The sequence below is a fragment of the Triturus cristatus genome, chromosome 11, assembly GCF_964204655.1.
Source record: "Triturus cristatus chromosome 11, aTriCri1.1, whole genome shotgun sequence".
In the NCBI taxonomy this organism is placed as follows: domain Eukaryota; kingdom Metazoa; phylum Chordata; class Amphibia; order Caudata; family Salamandridae; genus Triturus; species Triturus cristatus.
The window spans coordinates 1,161,560,433-1,161,574,992 of NC_140594.1; the positions used below are offsets into that span (position 1 = coordinate 1,161,560,433).

General features: G+C 41.1%; 1 protein-coding gene across 3 annotated transcripts in view; it reads right to left on the bottom strand.

Annotated features, from left to right (window-relative positions):
* Positions 1 to 14,560, bottom strand: part of LOC146788638 (putative cation-transporting ATPase 13A4) — a 619,876-nt gene that overhangs the window by 422,594 nt on the left and 182,722 nt on the right. For all 3 annotated transcript variants that reach the window (XM_085635832.1, XM_085635831.1, XM_085635830.1), the window contains 2 exons: positions 14,179 to 14,251; positions 8,386 to 8,517 (listed from right to left, as the gene is read on the bottom strand). In XM_085635832.1, the coding sequence (XP_085491958.1) occupies positions 8,386 to 8,517; positions 14,179 to 14,251 (205 nt within the window). The remainder of the gene's footprint in view (positions 1 to 8,385; positions 8,518 to 14,178; positions 14,252 to 14,560) is intronic.

Here is a 14,560-nt window from a genome sequence, read left to right on the forward strand (position 1 = left end):
GGTCCATGTTCCTGGTGTGCTGCAGGTGTGCCAGCAGCAGTGACAGCTGAAGGGTCCGTGGGTATCGGCTGGTGATGCTAGCTTGCAGTTGTTGTTGCGGCCTGGGTTGAGTGCCTGGAGTGCCGCTGGGTCGTAGCGTTGGCGGGGCGAAGGACCAGGGTTCCTGGCACTGGTCTCTCAAAATGTCAATGTGTGTTAAGAGAATAGGGGTAGATACTTGAGGGACATCCAGGGAGTAAGTTATGAGTATCTACCAATGAAATGATATTGTATTCCCCACAAGATCCCATGTGGAGTCCACAGTGCTCACAGAACAAACTTAGAAAGGAGTACAGGAAGGAAGATTCTACTTCATGTGAAAAAGGAAAAGAAATACAACAGGAGCTGTGTTGATTACTTAGCCTTTGTTGCTGCCTACAAGAATGTGTGCAGGGGTTATAGAACACAGCTTCCTTAACCAGTGCTTAATTGTAAAACACTAAGGGGCCGATTACGATGGAAGGTGCGATGCGGTGGCGGTCCTTTAAAATGCTGACCGCGAGTTTCCCACGCCAAATTAGGATGGCAGGGGGAATCTCGCCGAGACCGTGGTGGTTGCAAAGACTATCTTCCACGGATCCGCCACAGGCAATCCTCACGATTGCCTGGCGGAGCGGTCTCCACCAGTAAAATGGCGGCGGTGCCTAGAAGGCACCATCTGACAAATTACGATGATGGCTGGAGACAGCTTTTCCACGGCGGTGGAACCGCCATGGTAAGACTGGTGGGAATTGGGTTTAGGGGCCTGTTGCGGGCCCCCCCTTGTGTTGGGGGAGGTGAGGGTGCACTTGGGGGGTACCGTTGGTAACCCCCTACATTTCACAGCACTACATGGCAGGCACCGTGTGGTACCTGCCACGTAGTGTGGTGAAATGCACAACATGGCATTTTAACATCGCAGTGGGTGCTGCTGTCAGCAGCAACCGCCCCAATGTTAAAATGCAGGATCCGATCGCCACAGTGGCGGTCGCACCCTGATCTGGTGTGCGGGACCGCCGCAAGCATGGCGGACTGTCCCAGTTTACACCAGGATGGAGGATGGACTCCAGTCCGTCCGCCATCCTAATGAGCCCCTAGGTGCCCAAAGCTCTGCTCTGGCAATGCTATTAAAAATCAGCGCACCAGTATCAAAGCTTTACAGTGATGGATTCACCTCAAGTCTCTTTAATCCACTATGAGACCCCACTGCCCCTATATTTCACTCAAGCCAGTACTTACTTTCTCCCTTTGTGTCCCTTTTTCTATCTTTTCTGACCTTCTTTCTCATTTAGGTGTTTTTCTCTCTCTTGCTCACGATCAATATGAAATGAGGAAAAATATGAGTTGGTCCCCAAAAATGACTAACGGCAACCACCGGCTAAAATTAGGCACTGTCTGTCAAGTACCTACACCAAACTGTAGCTTCCACAGGAGCCGATGCGTATTCCTCAATCCCCGACTTCCCTAACTGCAAGTTTCAACACTCACAAATAGGAGAGAGGGGGAAAGGGGAGCTGGAATGAAAAAGAGAGACTGCACTGCTTCGTCTTCTTCTTACTGGATTCTTATCTTCTTGGTGTAGAACCCTGTAACAATAATATCATGTAACCACAGTAGTCTACCTTCTACCCACTATTTATTCCACTACCACTCTTATGTTTCCTGTCTTCCCACGGTGATTGGCCGCTCTCTTAATAGTGCAGATCGATGCTTCATGTTCTAGCTCTATTCTACACTGGTTTGGTGTTTGTGATGTCTTGTCGGATTCTGTAAGACAAACTGTATGTAATTTCTGTCAACTAATACTCCCAACCTCAGCTTATCACTTAGTTACCTTTCTTACACCTGAACCCGATGATTACGTTTTCCTTCTATACTTGTTCTTTCTTGTACTAACTGCCAGATGATGTAGAACAGTTCTGATAACCTTTCTCTTCTTGTATTTCAGCAAAGACGTCGAGGAGAGTGAAGGTTAGTACAATTATATATATATATAATTATATCTACGTGCTTTTCTTTTGTTCTGTCTTGTCCTTTTATTTTATTATTTTTCTATCTCCAATGTAGACTGGCGAAATAACCTTATGCAAATAGTCAATTGCCTCCTTGACTAATAGGTATTTTGTTGTCTCTAACTATCCAAACTAATGCGTAAATTCTGTCCCTTAGTAAGAGAATTCTTCTGAAGCTTCCATAAACCAATTCTCTCAAATTGTTAGCAATATTATATTAACAGTTCATACAAGAATTATTGCACGAAAATAAGTATAACACTCTAGGGTGACTTAGCTGTCCATCTTCTCGCCACCAGAGCCCAAATATAGCCGAAACTTCTCAGGAAGGCTGCGCTCTACTCAAACGCTGCCTTTTCTCACAGGAATTCAATTGAAGTGCACAACGGTAATCGCGAGCTGGCGCTATCACAGCTGCGGTTGCTCGCGAGTAAAAGACTAGACCGATAGCCTCCGCATCAGTCGAGCGCGGCCATCTTGGAATTCCACGACTGTGTTCCTAATAGACTTCTCATCAATAGGGAGTCAGGGGAATGACTCGGCGCAGCCTCCCATAGAGGGGATGAGAGTACTGAGGTCTGATCTGGCGTCTTTCTAGCCTAGGTGCCCATCTGAACCTTTCACGCCTGACAGTACCTCCCACCAAGGCCCCCTCTCACTCCTATTAGGTTTATAAGGATGTGTCCTGTGAAACTCTTCCACCAGCTTAGGGGCATGCAAATGGTCTACAGGCTCCCAAGTTCTCTCCTCAGGGCCGTATCCTTTACAATCGACCAAATAAAACAATTTCCCTTTCTTGGTTTTGGAGTCTAAGATTCTTTTAACTTCAAACTCTTCCAAAGATTGAACTTGAACAGTAGCTGGAGAACCCTTAATACTCAAATTTGTGGGATTATTCCTCAGCAGAGAGACATGAAAAAACAGATATAACCGTAATCTAGGTGGAAGTTTAACCTTCACACTCACTGGATTCACCATTCTCTCTACTAGAAAAGGACCCACAAATCGAGGTTGAAATTTACGATTCCCTTTAAGGTGCATATTTTGGGTCGAAATCCACACCTTGTCACCAAGTTCATAAATGGGACTAGCACGTCTCTTCTTATCTGCTTGTTTCATGTAGGAACACTTAGCCTTGATCAAATTGTCAGTAGCTACCTTATAGGCCCCTTGTAACTCCTGAACCACCTCTTCTACAGCTGGGACCTCACTCTTCTGTTTTCCCACTAAGGTGTTAGGATGTCTCCCAGAATTTAAATAAAAAGGAGAAAACCCCGTGGAGGAATGGGATGCATTGTTGTAAGCGAATTCTGCCGCCCAAATTAGACTCTGCCATTCACCCTCGTGATCCATCAAAAACAAACGCAAGTATTGCACCAGTTCTTGATTTACTCTTTCCGTTTGCCCATCTGTCTCAGGATGAAAACTGGTAGACAAACGAGAATCAATCTCCAGTCTCCTAAGAAAGGCTCTCCAAAAATGAGAAACAAACTGAGGGCCCCTGTCCAAAATAACCACCCTAGGAATACCATGTGCTCGGACTACATGCTGTGTGAACAAGACGGATAATTGAGGGGCAGTTGGAATAAACTTCAGAGGGTCAAAGTGACTCATCTTTGTAAAATGATCAACCATCACCCAAATAGTTGAATAGCCATGACTAGAGGGAAGATCCACGATGAAATCCATGGAAATAGTATGCCATGGATAGGGGGCTGGAGGTAAGGGTTGCAACAACCCTTGTGGGGCCGATCTAGAAGGCTTCCCTTTGATGCATTGCTCACAGGCTGCCACATATTGTCTCACCTGAGCCTCCATGGTGGGCCACCAAAAATCACGCTGAATTAATTCCAAAGTTTTCGTGACTCCCTTGTGACCAGCCAGCAAATCGTCATGACAGTGTCGAATTACTTCCAAACGAAGCTCATCATTGGGTACAAAAAGGTTTTCCAAATAATAGGGTATCCCATTCTTGATCTTCCTTCCGGTTCCTTTCTTGACCCAATTCCTCAACTCATCCTTCGAAAGAGAATTCCTTAACTTGTCTTCAAATTCTGGATAGGAGATGACTCCAATTATTTTTTCCGATGGAATTATCAAACCCTCTTTCTTCTTGCCTACATCATCACCAGAATAGAGACGAGATAAGGCATCAGCCTTTCCATTTGCAGATCCGGGGCAAAAAGTTAGCACAAAATTATTATCGGCAAAAAACAAAGACCACCTCAATTGCCTAGGAGTGAGCGTTCATGCTGATTTAAAAAATTGCAGATTTCGATTGTCCGTGAACACCGTCACTTCATGCTTCGCTTCTAACAGATAGTGTCGCCATTCTCGAAATGCGTCTTTCACTGCTAGCAATTCTTTGTCTGCAATTGAATAATTTATTTCTGCTGCAGATAATTTCCGTGATCTGTATGCTACCGGATGAAGCTGTCCAGTAACCTTGTGTCTTTGCGACAAAACTCCCCCAATAGCCAAATTAGACGCATCGGCTTCCACAAAAAAGGGTTCCTCAGGATTTGGGTGCTGCAAAACAGGTGCTGTGACAAAAATCTTCTTAAGTTCCACAAAGGCCTTTTCTGTATCGTCATTCCATTCAAATGCGATCTCCTTCTTCAGCAGACGAGTCAATGGGCAAACCTTTTCTGAAAATTGAGAAATGAAACGCCTGTAGGAATTGGCAAACCCAATAAAACTCTCCACCTCTTTAACATTTTGTGGGGAAGGCCAATCCATTATTGCCTTTACCGTAGCCTCATCCATAGAAACTCCGTCGTAAGACAGAACAAACCCCAAAAACTCCACCTGATTTGAATGGAACACACATTTCTCCAACTTGACAAACAGTTGGTTTTCCAATAATCTGCTCAAGATAGCACGTACATGTTGAACATGTTCCTCCAAATTTGCTGAGAAAGTGAAATGTCGTCGATGTAGACAACGGCGAAACGATCCAAAAATTCCCTTAATACATCATTTACAAAGTTTTGGAAAGCCGCCGGGGCGTTTCACAAACCGAATGGCATAACCTGATATTCAAACAAACCCAGCCGGGTTCGGAATGCAGTCTTCCATTCATCTCCCTCTGCTATGCGCACCAAATGATAGGCTCCACGCAAATCCAATTTGGTGTACACCTTCGCCTCCTTAACTTGATCTAGCAGTTCAGAAATCAATGGTAATGGGTATCTATTTTTCTTTGTGACTAAATTTAAGGCCCAATAGTCGATACAAGTTCTCAACTTGCCATCCTTCTTTAGAATAAAGGAGAGGGGAGATGAAACTGGAGATTGGGATGGACGGATGAAGCCGTTTGCCAAATATTGCTCCACATACTCCTTTAAGTGTTGATATTCCACTTCTGAAAGCGCATATATCCTACTACACGGCAACGAAGCTCCTGGCTCCAACTCTATCCGACAATCATACTCTCGATGTGGCGGTAGTTTCTTGGCTTCTTGTTCATCAAAAACTGAGACTAAATCGTGATATTCTTGCGGAATCCTGGGAGTCTCCAACGCACAGATGGTCTGAGAAAGACTGGCCAAACTCATCGATGGTGTTGTCTCCCGCTTAACACCCTCCTTTCCAAAACAATGTTGCTGGCAATGATATGAACCCATTTCAATGGATCTTTTGGCCCAATCAATCCTTGGGTTGTGTTCCGTCAGCCAGGGTAGCCCCAATATAAGTTGAAACTGAGGGGCATCGATGAGACTAAATTGTAAAATGCTGAGATGATTGCCCGTACCCCTCAAGGAAATTTCTTCAGTATCAAATACTATGGGGCAAGAGGACAGGTTAGTACCATCCACAGCCCGGACGGCTTCTGGTTTATCTTTCTTCAGAAATTGAATCTTCAAAAATTGAGCAAATCTAATATCACAAAAGATTCCCGTTGCTCCAGAATCAATCATGACTGATATCTTGTTGACTTCTGAATTTCCAAATCTTATTTGAACTGAAATTATTAAATGTGGAGCAGACGACTGCAACGTGTTAGCAATGAATAGAGAGTCCGGAGTTGACTTATCAACCGCTTCCACCAGAGCAACTCCTCCTACTGGTAGAGCCTGTCTTTTACCCAAGTATTATTTTTAGGCTTCTTTGGACACTCTCTGACAAAATGCCCCGAGTTTCCACAGTGCATGCATAGCTTGCCCACTCTCCTCTTCTCTCTTTCTTCCTTTGACAAAGGTCCCCGCACTGACCCAATTTGCATTGGTTCTTCTTCAGTTGAACCTTCTCTGGGTTTGGAACATTCAGATCTCAATCTGTTGAAACGCGGAGGAATATATTTCACATCTTTGCGCCTCTTATTCTTTCTTTCACATTGACGCTGGTCAATCTGCAAAACCAGATCAATTAATTCTGAAACTTCCGTAGGTCGCTTGGGAATTTGCGCCAACCCATCCTCCAACTCATCTTTCAAACCTCTATAAAAGATGGCGGCTCTCTTGGCTTCCGGCCAATTGGTCTCTACAATCAGTTTGTTAAATTGAGCCAGGTATGCTACCAAGTCCCGGTTACCCTGCTTTAAATCTAAAAGTTTGTTACCTGTGGTTTGAGATATGGATCGTCTATCAAAAATACGTAGAAATTCTTTCTTGAAGGCATTAAAGTCATACAAAATGGAGTCGTTGTTATTCACCAAAGGCATCGACCTTTAAAATTTTACTGGAAAATGCCAATATTTAGGGATATTGAAACCTATGCCAGTAAACAAGAGGATCTTGCTGAAAAATGTGTGACTATGTCTAACTCAACATCTCGCACATCCCTCTCTGAGATTTTTAATCACTGACCAAAGTTGCAGACCAAATGTATCTGTGTTGTATCTTGCTGAATTGTAGTTTTTGCTGTTGACCTATTGAGATGCACTGATTTCCATTAAGGTTTTATACACACTGACTATAGCTAGTCTTCTCAGATAATGTTCTGTGTTGAAAAATTGAGTGTTCAGAACCTTTTTTGAAGACAGTAAATGAGGCCAAGAGACTGAGAGGTGGAAGATAAGATTACCAAAGAAGATGGCCTTGATGAGAAAATTTGCTTTCACCTTAGGGCATGAGTTTTCACACAAGTTTAGAGTGGAGTAGTTTGTAGGAAGTTACCTTTACTTGTCAGGTCCCTAAACTGACAGTGTTGAGAGATTTTGCAGGTAAGGTGTGAAGGAGGCATACAAGATAAAAAACCCAAATTTTGAATTGGATCTAGATTATAACAGGGAGACAGTAAATAGCTTTCTGAACAGAGATTAAATTGCCAGTTTTGTGGTGCCAGATTAATACAAATGGAGAATTCTAAGCTCCTTGAATATGATCTTATCTAGTAGCCCTCAGATGAGAGTTGATGGCTACCAGCACGGCCATAGCTTAATGGTTAGTGGCTAATAAGGGCATCAGGTGTCTCTTATTATTTAACTGATTGAAACAGTGGCTTACTAGGACACTGACCATGATATTAAGTGAAAGATCTGAGGCAAAGTTCAACCCATAGCCTTTTAACTTAGTGATTAACTCCCAAACGCCATCTTCAGGCCAATTACTAGCCCTATGGCTAAATCGACCTTCTTCCATTGAAAAATCTTCCTTCTCCCACCTGACTTTCATGAGTGGGATTTTTCCAGTTTTCTGTCTTTCCCAGACATGATGGAAACAACGTTATCATTGTTTTTTTTGTTTTCTAACTACCATGTTATTTATTACATTGTTATCTTTAATAATGTTTGATTTTTATTTGCATTGTTAATTATGTTGAATCCAATCACTTGAAGCACAATTTTAGTAGGTCTGTCGTGTTGCTCAAGCTCCACTTGCAAAGAGGCGCCAAGGACTGAATTTATGAACAACTGATTTGCCCTTATAGGATCTTATTTTGCAGTTGCTCGGGTGTTTATATCTAATATCAAGAGTGTGCCCTTTCTCTCCAAAGTCTACCAGTCTAATTCCATCCCATTTCAATATATCCTATTAAAACCTAAGATAGTTTTCTTTTGCAGGGACAGCTGCTCCCAGACACAGAAGACATTAAATGGGATAATAAGCAAAGAAAATAATTTTACTGATGCTCATATGTCATATATTGCATGTGCTAGGAACTTGCTACCTGTGTTCCTCTAATGGTGGAGAATGGTTTATCCAATTAAACAGAAGCATAAATATGAACTTCCGCCAACCATAGATGTATTAAACGAGGTGCAGAAATGTAGAATATTCGGGGATTTGCACATGTGAATTGGGATGCCTGAAGATATGGTATTCATCGATGACACAGCTACTATTTAATGCCTACCTGTAATCATACCATTATGGATACAATACTTGCAAGGATGCCCTAATCAGTATATTACCGGTAAGCATGCCCTCGTCGACAATGCAGCTCCCATTAATGAGTATGGCATCACATGGAAGGTAAAGTTTCTTTCCTGGTAAAAGGAAGACATCTCCTGGGACCAAATGACGAGATTCAATTTCTTTACAATCTAAGAAAATAAATATAATGAAAAGAGAGACAATTCAACAATGTTTGTATTTAATTTACTTCACTAACCAATAAGGAAGGACTTTATATTAAAAGTATTTCAATTAAAATGCAAATCAAATTGTAACAAATACACAGAACAGAAATACGTTTTTGCAAATACATGTCTTATAGAAAATCTCAAAAGATATTTTAAGCAAGGTCAAGCATGGCACTCTTTCCCTAGCTGGCAACTAGGCTGGAACTTGAGGTTTGGATATGAAGTATTGCCTTTCTGTTCCAACTGTGTAAAATGTGATTTTTGTACTCCATCAATACTGTCTCAATCAATATCATCTTCTTTTGGAATAAAATATTAATGTTATTTATTTCAAGAAAAATTATCATCTGAAAGTTGTTATGAAGCTCAGTGATAGACACTAAGATCATTCTAGAAAGGATTTATTGTAAAAAAGGTTTAACAAAATTACAGAGGTAAAACGGTGAAGTAAACTTACCATGGTCTCCCCTATTCCAACTCACCAACTATTATCCGATCTTATTAACCTGATCTTGATATTTTAATTTATGACCAATATACTATTCAAAGACTGTATTATCCTCAACTTAGGCTCAAGTTCAATTTTCTGTACTTCTGTATCATACCTGTCTCAAGACATTCTTGAAATTAACTTACTAATTGCAGACAGAGTGATCTGGTCTTAATGACTCTAGGATGAACAGATTCCAACATGCAGAATCCAGACCACTCTTTATGAAATATATTTTTTTAACTTTCTTTAAAAAATGCAATTTACTAATTAAAAACTAGAAACGTTTGGCAGCTTCTTTGAACGAGGCTATATTGACCAAACTTAATTAAAAGAAAAAAACAGGAAGGAAGATGAATGGAAAAAACTAGACAATTTTGCCTCATTCCCCAATATCCAATCATATGCTATGAATCGCCATTCCAAAAAATCTTTTTAAAGATGTGTAGGCAACTACTACAGGAGCAGTTCAATACCTTGTTCTTCACACCCAGAGGAATTTAATCATGATTTAAATTAATATTCCCCCGAAGGATAAAGAGGATTACAAATAGCAAACTATACATTTAACTACTGGTAATCTCCCTTGATAATTCTAAACACTAATGTTGTGAGGTACAACTGGGTCCGCACACAAGACTCCATTTTAGTTACACATTTAAACTTGCATCTTTTTTTAAAGAGTGACATTTTACTTTTTACATGCCTTGCACTTCCACAATTGCACACTTAGAAATTATTCTGCATACAGCACATGTCATATTAATCATGTTATTATGTCGTTCATTCACTCTGTTCAAGGCTAAAGAACATTGAATATGATGCGCTTGCATTGAGTTGTACGGTAGGAGACAACTCAGAGTCTCAAGACAAACAATTACATCAGCGCTGCACCTTTGACACAGTGATTGTGTATTTATTATATAAACTGCACATGAGATAAACTCTGCAGAAGAGTACTTTGGATGACAATATCCTGAAAGGCAGCCTCGCTGCCTCGAGCCTAAATCCTGCATAGGGCGGTAGCCTCCTCTACACCAGATAAGCTTCCTGGTACATCATACATAGCTTTTGGGCTGATTTGTCCCAGGAGATCTGGCATAGGCTACTCCCGTTAGGCACTTTAACGTGTAGGTAGTACTAGGATAGGCGTATAACTATAATAATAATCAGACTGTAATGTGATAATGGTTAAAATGTGTATCTTTTTCTCCATTCTTGCAATGCTGGTTACAAGGCTTTGCTTGATCTTACTAATGATTGCAGTTCATGCTTTTTACACAAGAATACAAATATTTCAATAAATGTTTGAAAAGCCAGTTTGTATCTTTCTTGTGTCTCCCATTGTTATGTTATGTTATGACATTTATAAAGCGCGATGGCTGCCCGGAGGCCTCCCAGCGCTGTGGACGAGTACAGGGGACAGAACAGTAGGAGAAGAAAACGGAACTAAAACAGCCAATTTTTGAAAAGCTTGTGGAATGAGAGAAGATTGGGCTCCTTCCGCAATTGAGGTGGAAGAGCATTCCAACCGATGGCACCATTATATGAGAAAGAGCGCCCGCCAATTCTGAACCTCCTTAGTCTGGGTTGAAGAGCAAGAAAAGAGGCAGGTGACCGAAGGTCTCTCTTCGGTTGATAGGGAGTGATCAGAGATTAAAGAATGGGCGGGCCGTTCTTCCACAAGGCTTTATGGACCAAACACATAGCCATTGAGCTTGCATGAGGAACAACTAACAACAAAAGGGTAGATCTGTTTCCACGATTTCCTTGGGGAATTAGAGAGGTCGTGTTCTGAAGTTGTGGATACCATTCGGTTCCCTGGTAAGGTTAGGGGTCCAGATGGGCACTGTGAGCCTCCTAGGAATTAGGCCATCATATTCAGATGATACGTGTGGAATAAGTCCCCATATTCTGATGGTTGTTTTATTCAGATGCAAAGTTCTACCTAATTTATAGGAACTGTATGACATAGCGCCATCAATTTTCTAGTTCAGGTACTCATTTTATGGGTCTCCTGAATAGTTCATGCGTGTGCCCAAGGACCCTATTCACTTTATAGGGAGACATCTGTTAGGTTGGGGATTAATCCTCCTCAGCTAAATAGGAAACCTCCTTTTCTGACTTCAGGTTGTTCATGAAGGGATCACGCTACTATAGGTTTTCCCTTCTCTTACTTCCGTTCAATAAATATGGCTCAAGCAGAAGTTATTTCTGTTAATTACAGACAAGCTGTAACAACAATGTTACAACAACAAGGGCTTCCTCTTTTAGGGGGTGTTACCTTCACTGTAGGGACCCACGGAGCATATAGAACAGAGGTATTCTATACATAGGTCACATTTACTGCATCAGATGCAATACACAAACATTTCACAACTACACTGCAACTGTATTACCAGGCCAATACAGAGCCTAAGAATATTAAGAAATTCCATTAACATATCAGGAATGACACTAAATAGCAAAGCATCCTTAAGCATTTCGAATCAAATTTAAAAAACAAATGTGCTTCATCCAAAAGAGGGTTTCAAAACTACTTGATCCACTTGAGCCACAGGCTTAGAATCAAGTCAAGGCAGTAATGTCTTGTGACTATATCAAAGGACCGCCCAGTAGGCATGGGCGAAATATAAATTATGCTGGTGTAATTCAAGTATGTGAGAAATTGAGTAGTTGATTGACTGGGGTGGGAGACCTGGTCAAGCAACAGCCGCCGGCACAGAAGGGCTAATGGAAGGAAAATGCCAACTTTTTAAAGGTGACATTTTTAAAATTGTAATTAAACATCCAACTTTACAATTAGAGAAGATTTTTCATTACAGTTTTGTATATACCAAACATGAACAGGTTACCTGGTCCAAATCTAAAGTTAGCCCATATTAAATGTACTAAGTCACTTAATGTTATCCAAAAGGACAGGTAGGCCTCGCAGTAGTGAAATCCGAATTAAGGTGTTTTCACTACCAGGACATGTAAAACTTACAAGTGCATGTCCAATCTTTTGATTGCAATGCACCCTGCCTTATGGACTACATTTAGGGGTGACTTCTATGCAATAAAAGGGGAGTTTAAGGCTTGGCAAAGGGGTTTATATTGCCAAGTTGAATTGGTAGTTTAAACTGCATTCAGGCTGCGATGGCAGACCTGGGACATATGTGTATGCAGCTGCCTTGGGGGGAAGCACAATATGGGCTGCACACTCACATTTAGCATTTAATTCACAGACCTTGGCTATATGGGACAAGGGAACTATAACCAAAGTAATCATGTCAATTAGGTGTAAGCCAATCAAACCATGTTTAATGACAAGAGCATAGAACTTTAGCAATGATTAGCTGTGGTAAAGTGTACAGAGTCCTAAGGCCAACAAAAAATAAATTAAAAAAACGTGGAGGGTGAAGGCAAAATATTTTGGGGTGACCCTACAGAGAGAGCCAGGTCCGACAACGAAATTTCAGGAATTCTGCCTTACGCTTGTTAAGCAAAATAACTAGAAATTATACCCTTATGACACTTCTCAAAATTACGCACCATTCGCTGAATTCTTTACGTGCTCTTGTTGAAAAGAATCCACATGCCCAAAATTGATATGCAGATGTATTCAAAACTAAAATATTTGCATGAAATGAAGTATTTACATTTAGCATAATTGCATATACTTTTGCATAATTTTGCCATAATTTCACTTCAGTATGTGACAGCAAATTAATCAAATTCTGCACACCCCTCCCTCCTGCAAGCCCTTTTACAGAATTTCTCAAAAGGAACAATACTAAATGAAGCACTGGTTACAGCTTTAGAATTATTAGAATAAGAGTTTTCCAATTTTAGTTCACAATATACCTCTGCAAAGATGCTAAATGGTCCCCCTTGTGCGGTTGGAGATGTGTTGTGGTGGAACAATAGTGCATTGCAGCAGAAATTACACAAAAGTCTATTTGGAGGAACTAAAAGGCAATATTGAAGGGTACAGCAGTGGAAAACATTGAGATGAAAGAGGTATTTGGGAAGGCATTGCCCTAGGAACTACTCTAAAAGTGTGAAAAGGTGTCACTGCAGGAAGATTTGAGATATGGAGACTAAAGAAAGCTAGGCAGGATAACACATTTTCAAGTAACCAATCTTCCACATACTTTTATCCTTGTGCCATCTTCATATCCCTAACCCAGTTAACAGTACTAAACAGACTCTTTAACCTAACTCTACCACAATCTCTTTCCTTAATCTTAACAGGTATATTTGTAAAGGCAGTATTATTCTTAGACGTTGCAGTGCACTGTAATGGCTTCCTGGTCCCCAACGCTCCCTCCCACATTGATGTATAGTATGCATAGTAGTTTACCATCTGACAACTTCATCTCTGTGAAAAAAATTGCTTCTTAAATTGTTTGTTTGTTTCTCCCTCTATCGCTAGAGGTATAGATATCTATACTCAGTCACTGGCAACCTCAGTGTGACCCTTCAGATTGATTGTGATCAATACCACATCTCCATTCTCAATTAGTGCACAATTGTGTAGCTTGTTTTCAGTTCTTTAGATCTCTAGTGCAGTATTTACAAAGCCATCTCTCAAATCTTCAGATTCCTCAAGTAAGAATATTTGCCCCTGATGTCCACTTTTCATGCCACTGCCTACTGAATCGCTTGCCTATCTAACAAGAACCACATTTCAACTCTTTCTTGGCTGCAATGGCTGCCCTCGAGGCTGGGGAGCAGTTTTAGATGGAGGGGACGGATGAGGAAAATGCTTATTTCCCTGCTTCTACATTTACATATTATGCAATTTAGTCTGGCATTTGGATGTGTATGGCTTTGCAAGTAATTTGCTAGGAGATTAATTTCTTGCAAACCTGGAGGGGGTTCTAGTGTGAATTTCTAAGAATGAGATGATGGGAACTCAAAGACTGGGAGAGAGCTTAGCTGATGAAGGGACTTGATGTGGACAGAAAATCAATGACACAAAGAAAGCAAAAAAAGCACTGGTTGCTGCCACGTGTCGTCACAGATAACTTCACTTGCCTTCATGTTTTATGAGTTTGAATGTTTGTTCCTTTTCAGAGGAAAATGGTTATAAATTAGGACATGAACAGACAAGATCAAACAATAGCTGTAACTTAATTGTAACTCACCTCCATCTTTTTGACACACAGTAACGATGACGCTGTTGTGGGCCTCAACGAGGTTATGAAGGTTGATGGATTGCTGTGGAGTTAAGAGTTAGAAGGAGCAGAGTTACAGACCTGAGAACTACACAGCACTGGGGCATGTCCACCAGTATCCCAACTCACTGAAGACTCAATCACTACAGCAACCAGCACATATTTCCCAAAACCGCGCCACAGAGAGGCAGATCAGTCTTCCTGTCAGAGTATAAAAATGTAATTGCATGTGGGAATCTCTTTTTAAACCACAAGATAAATGACCCTGACACCCTGGGAACTTTATTCCAAGCTGTGGGAGTAATTTTTCTATTTTTCCTATTCAGTACCACCACAGCTTTCCTGGTGGTCC